The 17,069-nt window shown below is 45.7% G+C and overlaps 1 protein-coding gene across 5 annotated transcripts in view; it reads right to left on the bottom strand.

Moving 5' to 3' along the window:
* Palld (palladin, cytoskeletal associated protein) overlaps positions 1–17,069 on the bottom strand; it is a 384,981-nt gene that overhangs the window by 18,049 nt on the left and 349,863 nt on the right. For 4 of the 5 annotated variants that reach the window (XM_040742241.1, XM_013117199.3, XM_040742242.1 and 1 more), the window contains 4 exons: positions 9,585–9,720; positions 6,175–6,273; positions 3,851–4,072; positions 1,640–1,789 (listed from right to left, as the gene is read on the bottom strand). In XM_040742241.1, the coding sequence (XP_040598175.1) occupies positions 1,640–1,789; positions 3,851–4,072; positions 6,175–6,273; positions 9,585–9,720 (607 nt within the window). Of the gene's footprint in view, positions 1–1,639; positions 1,790–3,850; positions 4,073–5,350; positions 5,402–6,174; positions 6,274–9,584; positions 9,721–17,069 lie in introns of all 5 variants that reach the window. The other variant, XM_040742243.1, reaches the window with a different exon arrangement.

The following is a 17,069-nucleotide window of genomic DNA, read 5'->3' as shown; positions in this document are numbered from 1 at the left end:
TGTGTGTGAGAGAGAGAGAGAGAGAGAGAGAGAGAGGGAGTTCACACGTGTGTGCAGGTGCATGCCCTTGTGTGCAAGTGGATACTGGAGGTCATTCAACATTAGACGTCTTCCCCTCAGTCACTCACCACCTTAGTTTTTGAGATAGGGTCTCTCACTGAATCTGGAGCTCACTGATCGGTCTAGGGTGGCTAGACAGTGAGCCCCAAAGATCTGCCTACGTTTGCCCTGCCAGTACTGGATGCCATCACAACCCAGCTGTAGATGTGGGTGCTGGGGTCTCAGGTCCTCATGCTTACATAGCAGGTGATTTACTCTCCAAGCCATCGGCGCACCCTCTTTTAGTGATGGTTTTCATTCTGTTTTTCAGGATGGTGGTCACGTGCTTATGAATGACAAAATTAGATCCTTGAGAAGGTGCATTAATATTGACACTTTCCAAAGATGACGAAGAGGCTGCTGCTCTCTTTCATAACCCGACCATCTGGATAAACTGTCTCAGTCTAATTTTGATAGTGCCCACAGGTATCTTTATAGAGAGACTGGAATGTGAATAGAAAAAGTCTCATAAAAATCTCTCCGATCTTCACGTTTTGCTAAAATATCACCTTCTTCCAGGTAATACTAGCCAGGCTGACTATGATTAGCTCAGACGTGAAGAGAGATGAGGTGCATTCATCATTGTATGACAACACACAAAATATCTCCTAACACAACATTTTAAAGCGATGAAATATGGAATGAGATAAATGGACTGGAATTTTAAAACACGACTTCTTCATTACTTATATAATAAAGTTGTTAATTTTAGTCCCCCTCTTTTAAACATATGACTTACATTCTTCTGTGAACTTAAGAAAATCACCTTGTTACCCATGCAAAATAACCTCCTGTTCATTTTGTTTTTGTGTACTCCCCATTCACAGCCAAGTGCTGTGTGATACTCCAGAAGAAGGAATCTGCAGGCTTGAGATGGAAATGTGATGCCTGGCAGGGAGTCATTAAATTCTAAGAAGGCAACTGCTTTTCTGACCCTAACTCCATGAACAATATAAAATTTTTTTGATACATACAAATCCTAAATCGATACATAGGCACTGTTGGTGGGAAACTCTACTGGTAACTTAAATTCTGGACCAAGGTGTCCATTGACGTTTTACATGCATTTTATTTTGGTTTTTACGAGACAGGGTTTGTCTGTATTGTTTTGGAGGCTTATCGGTCCAGCCCAGCCTCGAACTCACAGAGATCCGCCTGCCTCTGCCTCCCGAGTGCTGGGATTAAAGGCATGCGACACCACTGCCCGGCTGCAGGCTTATTTTCTATCTCCAAACTTGTCCTCCCTCCACTGCAACTCCATAACTCCATTTGGAGGTGATCACATAGGACACCCTTGATAGCATTTGCAGAAGGAATGCATATATGTGCCAGGGTCATTCCCACAGGAATTCTTAATGGAATAAATGCTTGCAAAACAAGTTTTCTACCATTGAGAGAGAGAGAGGGACAAGAGATGTATAAAACAGTTTCATAGGTCAAAAATAGTACAACTTCACCCTTCAGTTAAGCAGTTCCTGTGCCTGAGCAAAGGCTTGGAGCCCTGGACACAGACACAGCCCAGGCCTCCACCTGTTCTCACCTGAGGGTTGGCAGCCATGATTGTGTAGTTCCCATCATCGTCTAGGGTAGAGGCCGTGGTGTGCAGGGAGCAGGTCCCATCAAGGTCTCTCTGAATGGTGTAGTGATCACTCTTTGGAGAAATCTGCTTCCCATCCTTAAACCAATAGATCTGTGGAAGAAAAGAAAGGTAAAGACTATGTGTGTGCTCTTACCGTTCAGATGTGTAGCAGGCCCAATCTGCAGAGGGCACTGTTAAAATGCTAAACCAAGCATCTCATGGGAGACTGAATTTTGAGCAATAAAAGGAGGTAACAGCAAATCCAATTTCATTTCAGTTTTAAAAAGTGTGTGTGTGTGTGTGTGTGTGTGTGTGTGTGTGTGTGTATGTGCACATGTACACTTGTAGAGGCCATATGAAAGTATCAGATCTCCTGGAGCTCGAGTTGGGTTGTGAGCCATCTGATGTGGGTGCTGGGAACCAAACCCAGGTCATCCAAAAAAAGGACTTAAGTGCTCCAAACTGCTGAGCCATCTCTCCACCCTGCTGTACCCCAATTTTTGTTTAATCAATATATGCATGAAAATGTATCTTCTTGCTCATTGAAGCTGTGCTTTCCATTCCTATTATTTACATGAAGTAATATGCGTATATACAGCCTTGGCGGTGACTAGCTCTATGAAGTGGCAGTTCAGGCATTTTTACTTTCTTTCAAACAGTATTGGCAATTGAAATGTATTACCTGTAAAGATGAAAAGCTTGCTTTATAAAACAAAAAGTGGCTTGCCGCGGGGAGGGAGGAAGCGTACCAGGGAGGGAGGTGGAACACACAGACGGATGCTGGCTGGCTGGAAGGCCGCTATTGTAATTCTGGGTCAAGATGCGTGTGGTTCACATTCATCAATGCTCCCCATTGTTGTTTTAAAAAGAGCACAGTATAATTGAAAGGCACAACATTTTTAAATATGCAAGTTGGACTGATTGGAGACTATATGTTAAAACTAATTAGGTAAAAATAAATCTTGATCAAATATGTTTTTTTGTCTAAAGTTCCAATTTGTACAGGGTAATGGAGATGGGATGGTTGGATGGGAAAGCGAAGGGTGTCTAACCAGGAGGCAGAACCAGCCTGGTGGGGGTGAAGAGCCGGGGAGGACTGTTGGCAGGGGACCGAGTAAGAGCGAACATGATGGAAGGATGTAGGAGGATGCCATGAAACCCACTGCTGAGTATGCTCACCTAAGTATTAATGAAAAACCTTCCATCCCGGAGTTAGGAAGACCCTACACATTTAGTACTGAATAAACACGCCCATTACTACACTCTTACCGCAATAGCTTTTCCTAACTCCCCTTTCCCCCTCGAGACAGGGTCTTACTGTGTAGCCCTGGCTGTCCTGGAACTCAGGATGGTCTCAAACTCACAGAGATCCACCTGCCTCTGTGGTGATATCTTGCTTGTACAAATAAAGCCTGTCTGAAGAGCAGAGGATGGAGCTTGCCACTAGCTAACCATAGAGGTCTGGAGGTCTGGACAGATAGACAGGAAGTGAGAAGGGGAAAATGATGTGGGATAATGCTCTTATAAACTGCAAAGATTTGTCACTTGTATACTTTTAATAAAATGCTGATTGGTCAGTAGCCAGGCAGGAAGTATAGGCAGGGCCATGAGACTGGAAGAATTCTGGGAAGAGGAAAGGCAGAGACGCAGTCACCAGCCTGATACAGAGGAAGCAAGATGAGAATTCCTTACTGAGAAAAGGTACCAAGCCATGTGGCTAAACTTAAATAAGAATTGTGGGTTAATTTAAGTTGTAAGAGCTTTTCAGTAATAAGCCTGAGCAATAGACCAACCAGGTTATAATTAATATAAGCCTCTGTGTGTTTATTTGGGACTAAACAGCTTTGGGCCTGGACAGGACAGAAACTTACATCTACATGGCTCTGCCTCCCCAGTGCTGGGATTAAGGGCATGTGTCACCATGCCTGGCTTTCTTTAACTCCTGTGTTTTTTAAGTTGGATCCCAGTTATAAAAACTGCATTATGCAATGACCACCGGAGTTAGGTTAAGTTTCAGCTCTAAAATTATATAGGGCATCATCCCTCCTAGTATGCATTTATAGTGATTTGATTATTTCTGATGAAGCGAAGGTGCAACCAGAAGAATGTTTCCTGTGTGTTGCCCAGGTATTTTGTTACAGTGATGCTTAAAAAGTGATGTCTTCTGCTTACCTTTGGCTTTGGATTCCCAGCCACTCGACACGTGAAAGTCACGGGCATCCCCTCAAAGATCTTGTAGTGTTTCAGCTTCATCTCGAAGAAGGGTGCCACTGCACTCTCCGCGGGTACGTCCGCATACTGCCCCTCGTCCCCTGACTCATCCACGGGAGACCTTTCCAGCCGATACTCTATCTCACTTATCAGCCTCTGCTCACAGCTGGAGACTTTGTACTCCTAGACCAGACACAGAAGCTCCAAGTCAACATCCCCTGAGACAGTAGCTCCCTCGCTAACAAATCACCAGGAGGTAGGCTATTTTTACAGTGAATCATGGTCTGGGCTCAATTCAATTTCATAGGGAAGCAGAAAGCATCTGGAATTGAGTTTGTGTGATATTTAAAATCATCTTCAAATCTGACTCCCAAAATAAAACAAAAACCATAAGCAAACAAGCAAACACCCACTACCTTTCTTGGAAAGGGGTGGAGAGGGAGCAGTTTAAAATATGAAGGGAAGGCTAGCCATTCTAAACGCCTAAGAAGGCATACTGGTCTCTTCTATTAGGTAAAAACCGATGCGGGTGCACGCCCTTCCAGAAGGCTACCGGTGTGTGGGGCCAGCAGCTGCAATAGTGAGTGAATTTTATTAAGGAAAGGGGATCGCACCACCGTTTTCTACTTTTACTTCTTTTTAAACACAATACATGCATTACATTGGGGTTGCCTCCTAAATCTGCAACTATTAGGAGCCCGTTTCTTAAACAAAAGCAAGATTGATGGTTTAGCCACAACTTTGGTTAACAACCAAAGCAACTCCAAGACATATGTGACAGTGTTCGGGGTGGAATCTGCAGTTTCCTGCCTGCAAACTCCATGGACACAGGATAACCCATCATGGCATATTCCCTAGGTAATACTGAGTAGGAACCTCATTCATTCATTCATTCATTCATTCATTCATTCATTCGTTCATTCATTCAGAGGCAGGCTCTTGCTGTGTGGCCTAGGCTGGCCTCAAGCTCGGCCATTCTGCTGCTTCAGTTTTTGGGGCGTGGGAATGCAGGTGTGCATTGCTATGCTCACTTCAGAGCCTGTTTTAATCATGCCTCTTCCTTTAAAAAGTCACTTAACCTTCTGAAAATAGTTTATTGGTCTGAGGAAAGGAATACAGCAGTCTGAGTAAAATCATGAAACCCACACACTGCAAGCTGTTTCGTTTCATTTAATTACTATCAAATGTATCATTCCCACCCCTCCCGGAAGGGTGGATAACGAATGAAAAATTTTTCCACGCCTCAAAGTTTACTGTATTCATTCATGCTAGAAATTAATGTTAACCTGGTAGGTACACTATAAGAAAAGGCACATTCATTTGAGACTAAATGAAACATCGATACCAGCCACAGTATTTATGATTACCACACAGCAGTGAAGACGGACACACAGACACGGAAGGAAGCACAGAAGGGAGGGACAGTGGGAGACTGGACAGAGGGGAAGGGTGGAGCTTAACCTTTTGACCGTCCAGAGGACTTCCTACGGAAGCCCGAGGAGCCCCAACGTCCTGTAAAGGCAGAAAACAAGAGGTGAAGACTGGCAGGCAGGTGTAGCGGGATCTCTAGGTTCCTTTGCATGGGACGTCTGTGGTCGTCTGTGGTGGCAATAGTGAGCTTGCAGCTTCTGGAGGGAAATCTGCTCTCGGGAACAGGGAGACGAGTCACTTGACCCCTTAGACTTGTTTTAAATCTTTGTGGGGCCCCTTTCGTTTGTTTTTCATTTGGGACTACATCTAAAACTCTAATGGGGCCTAATAGAATTATAAAGCAGATGACACCATATCCACAAGCTGACTTTTCTCTTTTGGTAGTAACAGGGGCGTGCGACAGCCCCTTAGGTCTCTGTTGGTTAGTGTTCTATGGTCACCCTCATGAAAGAGGTCAGAGGTGCTCTTTTGTGAGCATAGGGTGTCTACTTTTGGCTGGCATTAAGAACACGATTAGCTTAGGTCAAAGATTGTGAGTGAAATGGTTTTTCCATACAAAACCATTTTGCGTTAAAGCATAGGACAGTTTGAAAAACATGAAGACACTGGAAAGGGAAGCATACAGATCAATAGCAGGCATCGACCAGTCCATAGAGAGGCTCTAGTGACCATCCTCAGCAGGCTCAGGCGTCTGCCCGGGGAGTACCACCGATGAGGTAGACGGGGCAGCACCCCTGCTTTTCTCGCCTGCTGCCTGCCACACGACTGATCTCCAGGACAGAGTCCATGAGAGTGTGGGGAGAGAGTGGGCAGAGTGGCGATTACATCCCAGGAAGTTCAGAGCAGTGTGGTACCTGATTGGCTGCTGCTTCTTCTGGCTCCTGGATGTTGAAGACATTTGCGCTGTCAGCACCGAGCAGGCGACGAGCCATTCTTTCCTCATATGTTAGCCTCTGTGCAAAACAAGTCACAGACATACAAAATTAGGGGAAAATCATAAGGACGCATTGCTAATGGGAAAAGAATAAAGACGTAGAATAGGTTTTGACATTTGCTTTTCTGTAACTAGTCTCTTCTCGGCTTTATAGCTCTATCCCCGAGAGTCTGTTTCTTTTTCTGGCTTCAGTCAGGAATGAATGGCCTTTCCTGCTTCCTATGGTCTAAACCAATGCTGGGAGGTGAGGTAACTAACCCTGGCGGCTACCACCTGATATGACTCAGATCCAAGGGAACGGTAAGAGGCCATGCTGAGCCCACGGAGGATAGTGTGTCGTCCTTATCCTTAGGGGGAAAACAGAGGACAAAGACGCTTTTAAGTCAGCAGAGGAAGATGTTCTTAAACTTAAAAGAGGTGTTCTTCTCAAAGACGTTCACAAGTTCCAGAACATCCGTGCCAGACAGTGACAGAAAGAGAGCTGCTCCAAGGGAGCACTGAGAGGAAGAGCAGGCCTTGCAGGCAGGGACAACCCCACCGGTCAGATCCCACCACCTGCGACACCCAGAAGGTGCTCACTCAGCAGGAGCACCTGGGAGTCTGAGGTTGGCTCCACCTAGGAGGACACTGCCTCGGCGGCTGCGCAGGGTGAGCAACTCCAGGCTAATATAATCACACGGACAAGCCAGCACCCAGCAGGCACAGCCGGTGACTTCTCAGACCACACTGCTTGACCCCTGGGAGGAAGTCCATAATGCTGCTCTCTCTAACTGTCTCCATAATGCTGCTCTCTCTCTCTGTCTCCATAATGCTGCTCTCTCTAACTGTCTTCACAATGCTGCTCTCTCTAACTGTCTCCATAATGCTGCTCTCTCTCTCTAACTGTCTCCATAATGCTGCTCTCTCTCTCTAACTGTCTCCACAATGCTGCGCTCTCTCTCTAACTGTCTCCATAATGCTGCTCTCTCTCTCTCTCTCTGTCTCCATCATGCTGCTCTCTCTAACTGTCCGCTGGGCCATTCCTACGAGTGACAAGTCAGCAGTTCTGCCATTCTTGTATTGTGTGTTTTTTCTATGTGCCTTAGGCTTCTGGGTCTCGGAGGGACTTCGAGAACCCACAAATCCCTTTAGGGGCATTTTCAAACAAGGGATCCATTAGAAATATGGAATAATTAGTAGGGTAGGATCTAAAAAAATTACAAAAGTACAAGCAGTATTTTAGACCAACCTTCGAATTTCTGAATGTCAAAACAAACACTATTCAACATTTTCTAATCAGAAAACTATGTTGGATGAATTTACAGTTTCCAGTAATTGCTGGTGCTGGTCCCAGCTGAAACTGGGAAGTGAAACAGATCAAATGCCAAATAGCCCTAAGGTTGAAAGTATTTCATTTGCTAAAGAAATGGCAGGGGACACAAAGAGGGTGTCTGAATGTTTCAGGGAGTGATTCGGCCCAGTGATCACGCGCAATGATTTATCAGTTCTGTTCACACGGGGGAGTTCAATTCTCTAATGGAGTTTTAGATCCCTGCTCTCTTATAAAGCCTTCCTCGTGGTCTGGTGGAGAATGATGTCATAGGTGGAAGCTTGTTTGCATAGGCAGAAATAGCACTGGTACCTACTCCCTCACCAAGATGCCCCTGGTGCCCTCAGAGCCAATTTTACTTCATAGTTTGGTTTCTATGTCACTGTGCCATGTGGAAATTCAAGCCCTTGTCCATAGAAGCCAAAATAAGTAACAGAATATTATGTAATGGTATGAATAACTCATTTGAGAATCGTTTTTTTTAAAAAGGAACTTGGCTTTTCTTGTGCTAAACCATCAAATGTGAGATTGATGAAAGTAACCATGAATGCTTGTTTATTGCTAAACAGACAAATATAAATAATGTATATGTGTATGAGTTATAAAATATATACAAGTCAAATAATATGGTCGAGTTGTACCTTATAGAATTTTATTTTTATCCAAGGGAACCCCTATCCATAAGGAACATTTAAATAAAAAAGAAATAGTGTGCTGGGGGAGTTGGAGAGATGCCCTCACCTGGCTACAAAAAAATTCCCATTAGCATCTGTTTTAATCTTCCAAAGGCGTTTGTTGCCAGAACCAGAGAATGTTTCCAGAGTATGTGCAATTGCTGTCAGGGAAATACTTCCCTCTTGTGCAGAGCCTCAAAATCCAGGGAAATGAGCATCGCAAAATTTCCTGGAGCTTAAACTCCCTTAGATTAAGAGTCCTTAATCATTAGCATCAGCATCTAATATCTCCTTTCTCCAACTTGCCAAGTAAACTCATCCACATTTTTTATCAGTGTTTCTCAGTTAGAAATCCCAGAACGCTAAAGTGTTTTCTGTTTGGAAAAGGCATCCCAGAGGGTTTTATACAGAGGCCCCTTCAGCTGAGGAGCCAAGCTTATTTTTCTGGTATTTCATGATAAATCCACAAAGGACACCCTCTCCCTATATTCAGGCTGCCTGATTTGCTAGCTTTTCCCAGCCCTGTAAAAACTTGGAGATGGTAAGAGGAGAGTGGACAAGCAAACAAACACAGTTGTGGAACATTTAAGTAGTGAACGAACCATCTATTTTCAGATTGGTGGATATCGTCACTAACACATAGCCTTAAAGCACAAGTATTTTATTATTATTACTATTTTGGTCATGTTTGCTTTAGAACTCCAAACAAGGCTGGAGAGATGGCTCACAGGTTAAGAACACTGGCTGCTCTTCCAGAGGTCCTGAGTTCAATTCCCAGCAACCACATGGTGGCTCATAACCATCTGTAATGAGATCTGGTGCCCTCTTCTGACATGCAGGCATACATGGAGGTAGAATGTTGTTTACATAATAAATAAATAAATAATAATAATAATAAAAAACTCCGAACACGGACTGTGGGACAGGCACTGCTGGCAGGTGAGGGCACAATGTCTACTCAGTCAGGGAGGCTAGGATCCCGCCTGGGCAATGGTTTCACTAGTACACGTTATTCTGGGTGGAAGCCTTTCCTTATAGTTCATTGCTTCTGGGGGCCTGATCTCCCACATCACCTTCCTGTGTCCCCCCGAGGAGCCACCGAGCTCTGTGGAATCTCTGTGGATGTGGATGGTTAGTAGCTGCCTCGTTAATCATGTGTTGTGGTTCCAACCCTAGCGGCTGCCCTTCCTACTTCTTTCCCACTCACTAAGAGCAACGCTGAGACTCAGACATCACGAAACAGTCTGGTGGGTAAGTCTTAGGAACCCGGGCCTTAGCGAACCAGGAGAAGAGATCTGGGGAGCAGGGAGCTAGGATTCTGAGTGTGAGTCCCCCTTCCGTCGTTACCGGCTGGCCGTTGTTCAGAAGGTCCTCCTTGAAGCGAAGTTTCCGTTCCAGGTCTTGAATGACAGCATCCTTTGTGCCCTGAATCTCCTCGTCCGAGGCTATTCTAGCAGTTCTACTGGCCTTCTTCGGAAATCCGCTGTGCAACAAAAGCACAAGGTGGTACAGTGAGCACGAGTCCCAGGCAGACATTCGAGTTCAACAGAGAAAGTACGACACAGCAAGATGCCATTAAAACATCGACAGCCGCTCATACGAAAGGAAACGCGAAGATGCTTTCAGGAGTTCAGGAAGCACCGACTGGAACCAGTTCCTGGAGGAGGTCCAGATACCCAGAAAGCATCCTCAGTGGCTAGGCAAATGCCACCGACAGGGAATGCCTGCGTTTCAATCCTAGGGATTTTCACATTAGGGATATTCAACCTGAATTACATTTGCTACTTTCCTTCCCATTTCCACATATTCTATTTGACCAATGTAAGCCTGAGTTATAAAACTTTTGGTGTGGTTTTACACAAGAGGGCTCTGGCAGGTCTGCATGGCTTACCATGGTAAGCAGTAAATCTCAACTCCTACAATAAGTCACATTATAGGTAACACGGCCAGACCCTTCTTTCCTAGGACTGCAGCAATTCCTGCACTGTGCACCAGGGGGCACCAGTGCTGCGTGTTGGATAGGCGTGAACGCCTGTTGGTGTCTCAAGCACATAGACTACTTTCTATTTTTCAGTGGGTGCAAATCAAGGAGAGACTGAACGAAAATGAATGACCCAAAACTACCCTATTCAACATAGTTGAATTGTGAGGTTAAAAGAAAAAAAGCTAGTCATAGAAAAAAATTGCATTTTGTATTTCCACTTATAAAGAGGCAACAGCTAAAGTCTGGTCATAGGGGCCATGACTCTCTGAGTGTATGGACCAATAGGTCACCATGAATGACCCTGAGGAGTTGTTAGTGCCAGATCTGCGACCTCACTCCAAACCTGACTCAGTAGAATCGGAAACTCTGGGCTGCCGTGTTTAATAACATCTCCGGGTGATTCTGATATGTGGGAAGGTTGGATACACAAACCCAGGGAAACATACACATGTGGTAAAATTAGGAAGAATTACCAACTCAGAAATCCAGGGTATTGTTAGCTTGGGGGGCAAAGAGTGTAGGGTTTGTAGCTGGTGGGGTTTTCAAAGGTAAAGCAATGATACGTTATTAGTACATGTAAACTATATGTATCCTGCAATAGGATATTTCTAAATAACAAAAGAAAACTTACTACAAATGTGTCCATACATCACCCCCTGACACCATCGTCTACCATGGTAAGAAGTAACGGGTTTACCAACTTTTGATTCCTAGCGTTCTGTTTAGCCTTGGGGGGATCGAAATCAAGCCAAAACACGCAAGCAGAAAGTGCGGGGATGCTGTGACTGAGCCACACCCTCCATACACGTGCTGATGCTGTGTACCCTGGGGACTGGCCATGAGTCTGTCCAGCCGCCATTCTCCCTGTGGTCCATGTGTCTTTGACTCCCTCTTGAAGCTCTTGATTCTGTTGCGTGTGTATCCTGAACGCTTAGAGAGGAGATCTCCTACCCTGATGCAGGGCTGATCCTAAAGCAATCTGAGGTTCTGTTTGTCTGCTTTTTTCCATTCTTCTGGGTATTAGTTAATTTTGTAAAGGTAGGTGGCGTGCCTTGGCCCCCCGAGAGGTGAGTTATGGAAGAGGGATGGGAAGGTCGTGTGCTCCCATCTCTAAGAGGAGACTTAAAGGGAGACTCGTCTCTTCCTTCACTGGTAGAAATATAATGCCTCATCCTAGTCTTGTTTTGTAAGTCAGCAAACCCCGTGCATTTCATCTACTTGTCTTCTGATACTTACAGAGGAAACTATCCCACCTCATAAAACCTGGGTTTCCAGGTCCATCTAATTCAGTCAACTTTGTCCCAGCACGTTAGAGTTAAACATTAAAGAAGCAAATAAAAATGGTAACATCTTTAACTTGAGATTTAGGGAGACTGGAAGGGGCAAAATAAAAAATTAGGCAGCGAAATTGCTTAAGGCACCAATAGAGTCATATGAGTTATGATTTAGAATTCAACTTTTAGTACCATGTAGCCATTTGACAAAAATGCTCACAGACTTTCTTCCAGTTACATCATCGGCTTTTGCCCTGATGTCTCATTGGGGAAAAAAGGGCCTAAGTCTATCCTGTTGGTAACGCCCCATGTTAAGTTCCTCGTGCATCTATCATACTGATTACTGGTGTTCTTGAACGGTCTCTTTTCCCCTGGGGCTGCTTTTGTTCACACGCAGATGTTATCTTCACTTCTATCTTTCTCTCTTTTCCCTCCTCAGTCAAGAATACTTGTGCCGTACCACGTGAAAGCACATGACTTGGGAAAAGCTGGGCAGTGGTGGCACACACCTCTAATCCCAGTGCTCGGGAGGCAGAGGCAGGTAGAGCTCTGGGAGTTTGAGGCCAGCCTGGTCTACAGAGCGAGTTCCCAGGACAGACAGGGCTGTTACACAGAGCAACCCTGTCTCAGACAAAACAAACAAAAAGCAAAGCAAAACCAAAAAGAACCAAAGGCCTAAGAAGATGAATGTCAAGAACAGAACAATCTAAATGAGAGAAACAGGGAGCTGCTGTTTACAGACAGTCTCAACCGTCCGGGAACGATACCACCGTCTTTACTGGAGTGGGTCCTCCTGGCTGAAAAGCATTTTCCATTCTGCTTGACTCTATTTAGGGGACTTAGAATAGCTTATCTGGGGAATGTCACAGGCATCGTCTGTCTTGGTGTGGTCTCTACCACATCATTTCAATACAGGAAAGAAAAAGAATAAAGGGAAGGACATTCCCCGGGGCAGAAAGAGACACATACTGTCAGGTGTATAGACTGATGGCAGCCAGGTGCCGTAGTGGAGGGTGTAAAGGACTTGATGTTACTACCGTTGTGAAGAGCTGTGGAGATCTGGTAGGCAGTGCATAGACCCTGTGGTCAGAACGAGCCGTCAGGGTCAACAGGCAGTCACTGTGAACCATGAAGGAAGAGGTGGCGAAGACATCATTTCTCCTACATAGTTTAATTCGGAACATTTAGAACTGGGGGTGGGGTGGTGGTGGGAGGAGTTCATTGGAATAATTCAGAAAATATTTTAGGAAAGCAAGTTAAAAACTGCGGGTAAAGTTTGGAGTACCACGTAAGACTGGCATAAGGAATCAAAATGAAGCATTCGGGAAGGGGGCGCACACGGAAAGAAAACTGATTCCATTTTGAATGCCCTGCTGGGGTTGAAAGTGACAGGGCTGAGGGACTGCGTCCTCAGGTGGTCCTCCCTGCTTTTGACAACAGAAGAAGAGCCAGCAGCTGCTGACAAGGGGCCTTCTCTCTCCAGGGGATTTGTTCAACTAAAAAAAAAAATGCTTATTCAAATAAATGGTTCTGAAACTAGACCTTCTCTCAAAATTCCGCACTCAGAGGCAAACCTGAGCCAGCGAACCCATCGGAACAGGCTTCCCCTCTAGGACTTCAGTGTATACGCTAGGTCCGATTGCAAAGGGCACCGCAGAGCCCTTTCCTCGTCTGCCTTTGACAGTACGTCACTTGCCGTTTTAAATAGTATCCATGTGGCTGGGGCAAAGGCGTTTAGAGCCCACAAAGACCGCCTGGAAGGTAAACTCTTCCGGGTCAGATCCCCACCGCACAACTCCCCTTGCTACCCTCCTTCAGGCCAGTCTGACAGCCGGCGAAAACAGTTCTGAGCATGCAACCGTTCCAGCCTGTCTCTCCAACCTCTCTAAGCCCTTTTCCTCTACTGAAGTGAGTGGCCTGAGGGTGACTGAGTTCCACAACCATCGCAGGGCCTGAAAGCCCACGTTTCAGATCCTTCCTGTACCTGAGGGTGTCATACGCTTAAGAAAATGTAAAAGACGGTATTTTTTTTTTAAATCTGTCCTATTTTAAACTGAATTTTGCTGCTAGACTGAAATGGCCAAAGCACAGAAAATTGAGTGCTTATTTCAAGGACGTTGGTTAATGTCTGGTTGTTTTCTGTGAGGAGTGAATTGAGAAAGGCCCACACACAGCCCTGCATGACTTGGTATTGCGTCACCCCTGACTGAGTCTAACTGAGCTACCCTGCTCGGAGACATTTTCACAGAGCCTCCGCCTGTCTGCACAAAGGTACTAGAGGCCTTGCCTGGGAAGCCACTGGGAAATGCAGGCCCGGGAGAGGATCCATCTTTGTGTGGGTGTCTAATGACAGGACCCCAGGGGATGCTTCCAATTCCTTCAGTAGGGAACAGCAAGGCACCTACCTATGTGTCTCAGGAAAACCCGAATAATGAGAAGCCTGCCAGATCCAATGTCCTTTTCTTCTGCTGGGTTCTCTTTTTACTGGTTACTGTTTAACCAAAGGCTTGACTTGAAAAAATGAGTTAAAATGCTCACAGGTCTAAAATTTAACTGTACACTGAGCCTGTCACAGCCAAGCATCTCCTTAAGACCCAGAGAACTGCCTTGCTTTGTGGTGATGTTTTGTTTATGCTCTAACAAATAAAGCTTGCCTGAGGATCAGAGCTAGCCACACTAATTAGCCATAGAACCAGGCGGTGGTGGTGCACACCTTTCATTCCAGCACTTGGGAGACAGAGGCAGCTGGATCTCTGGGAGTTCAAGGCCACCCTGAGCTGCATGAAAGTGATCCAGTCTAAAAGAGAAACAGAGCTCACACAAAGGTGATCTCAGCACTTGGGATCCCACACCTTTAATCCCAGCACTAGAGAGAGAGGAATACAAGGTGGGAGGAGACAGGAGCTCAGTGCAGTCTGAGGTTTGGTGGAGACAGAAGAAGTCTGAGGATGCAGTCTGAGGACAGGACCACCCTTTGGTCTGAGCATTGGTAGAGGAAAGAACTCTCTAGTGGCTGGCTGCTTTACTTCTCTGGCCTTCAGCATTAACCCCAACGTTTGACTCTGCGTTTTTATTATTAAGAATAGTTGGAATTTGTGCTACAATGCTTCCATAGCTGTTTTCTTCAGGATTACACCTGTTAGAGACCAACAGAGGCAATGCACTCTGGGCTGGGTCACAGCGAGTCCTCTCTGCTCAGTTTTTTTCCCAGACTCCGGGAAATCCCCTCACTGCATGCTGCACTCTGAGAGTGCCCCCACTGCCTGGTCCTATAAACCAAGGGAAATAGACGGTACTGGAAGGTTTGTATAGAGCTGGCTGAAATGCTCTCAGGGCACCCACGTGAAAGACACGCAGGCACAGGCTCTTAGTTCTGACAAATGTGGGGCAATATTTCAAGCCAAAGCTCTACTCATAATAAAGAGGAAATTGAGGGCTGTCGCACCCTGAGCATGGTGGTGGATGCCTTTAATTTCAGCACTTGGGAGACAGAGGCAGGGAGATTGGGAGTTCAAGGGGAGTCTCAGTTACTTGGGAGTTTGAGGCCAGGGTAGGCTACATGAGACCTTACCTTAAAAAAAAAAAGCCAGAGACAGAGTGGGAGGGAGGGAGAAAGGGAGAGAGAGAGAGAGAGAGAGAGAGAGAGAAGAAGAAGAAGAAGAAGAAGGAGGAGGAGGAGGAGGAGGAGGAGGAGGAGGAGGAGGAGGAGGAGGAGGAGGAAGGAGAGGGATTGGGAGAGAAGGGGGGTTGACGGATACACTGTCATGGACTTGGTGACACATGCATGCAGTCCCAGTACTTAAGAGGATGACACTGGAAGAGAGCAGGTGCTGTCTCATAAAATAAAATAAAATAAAACAGAAGAGGGTGGAGCACTGTGGCTATGCCACACCCCCTACGGGAATAGAAGTTAATACTGATGGTGAACAAAAGCCACCCCAGGGAATGGAGTTGATCTGATCCAATCCCCAGACCTGGCACTACATTCAGGGATCCTCTGGAGACTAAAACGCCCACAGCATGCTGGAAGAAAACATGCTACCAAAGACTCGTCCACCAAACCCAAGGAATGGCTTCTTCAAGGGAGAGGAAATTCGTTGAAGACAAGAGGTCAGCCACATAGTCATGGCTTATTGGGCTGCGTAGAGCTGAGGGCTTGTGATCTAATATGGCACTACTATTGGCTGGCCTGGAGAGTAGCATTTCTTTGTTACAGTTTCCACAGGCACAAATCAGAATGGCTGCTCCATTCATTTCTAGAGAAATATCAGGAATGCCCGGGCTCTTTTGTGGAGATAATTACACACTGGCTCCAAAAGTAATTCTGACACATACGGCTGGTGATAAAGAACAATGCGAGCCCTCGGAACTGCCGTCCTTAGAGCGATGCTGAAGCCAAGGTTAGAATGGACCACTGTCTCCACTTAAGATGATTGAGGGCGTGACCACACAACGCAGTTGGAAGACGGAGCTGGTCAAATCCCATATGAGCGGTATCAGGGTGGATTATTTATATGGTACTTGGTTGGCTTCCCGGGTGCAAGATTTGGTAGAATTTTATTAACAGAACTGTCTGCTGCCTCCCACTTCATGAATCCATAGTTGGTCTCTTTATAGTAGATAATGCTTCATTTTCTACCAGCAAAATAAAGGCTCAAAACCAAAAAAAGAACTGGGGAGAAAGTTTTCCTCGGGCCAGCTCTCTGACTCAAGTCAGATTTCAAACATGGAATTCATGTAGCCAACATTTAGAAAATGCCCATATAAGCAGGTCACTGCCACTCCCGGTTAAGGCTAGCGACAGCAGTGGCTGTGTACTGTGACGTGACTGTACCCCAACCAGGGGAGGCTTTAACTAGGACTGGAAATCAATTCTGTCTTTTATTCCTCTTTTGTCTCTGGGCGTCTGACAAAGTCTGCAGTGGGATTTCAGTCGGAAGAGTAGAGACGCGGGTTCTAGCTTGCTGTCCACTAACATTTCCCCTTTCAACACCCTGTGTTACATTTTGGTCTATTTATGTGTGTGCTTGTGTATATGGTGCTCGTGGCAGTCAGAGGACAGCTTGTGGGAGTCAGTTCTCTCCTTTTGCCTTGTGGATTCTGGACCCCATTCAGGCCTTCCCGTTTGGGCATGAGGAGTCCCGTTCCTAGCTGAGTCGCCTCTCTCACCAGCACCGCTCTGAGCCTTGCTTTTTTTCAGTGAGAGTCTCAACGACCCCATACTGGTTCCAAACTTGATGTTTAATGGAGAATGGGCTTAAACTTGTGATCGTTTTTGCCTCTACTGGAATGATGGGATCACAGGAGGGCTGGGGACAGGACCCAGGGCTTCCAGCACACTAAGTAGGGCCTCTGTCGGCAGAGCTACACCCCCAGCCCCACGCTTCCTCGTTTTTGAAATCTGCTACAAAAGAAGCACTAGCTTAGCGTTTACTCACATTTAAGCCCCAGCAAATCTTGTCAGTACCTGCACGGTATCTGGTGAGAAGACTTTACTGTGCTTTTACAAATAACTTATCTTTAACAGTTTTAGAGAATTTTAAGGCTGTCAGGAGGAGATTAGGAGCAATATGT

This window comes from Mesocricetus auratus, unplaced genomic scaffold (genome assembly GCF_017639785.1).
Source record: "Mesocricetus auratus isolate SY011 unplaced genomic scaffold, BCM_Maur_2.0 Super-Scaffold_6731, whole genome shotgun sequence".
NCBI lineage: Eukaryota > Metazoa > Chordata > Mammalia > Rodentia > Cricetidae > Mesocricetus > Mesocricetus auratus.
This window is presented reverse-complemented; position numbering and strand designations above follow the sequence as displayed.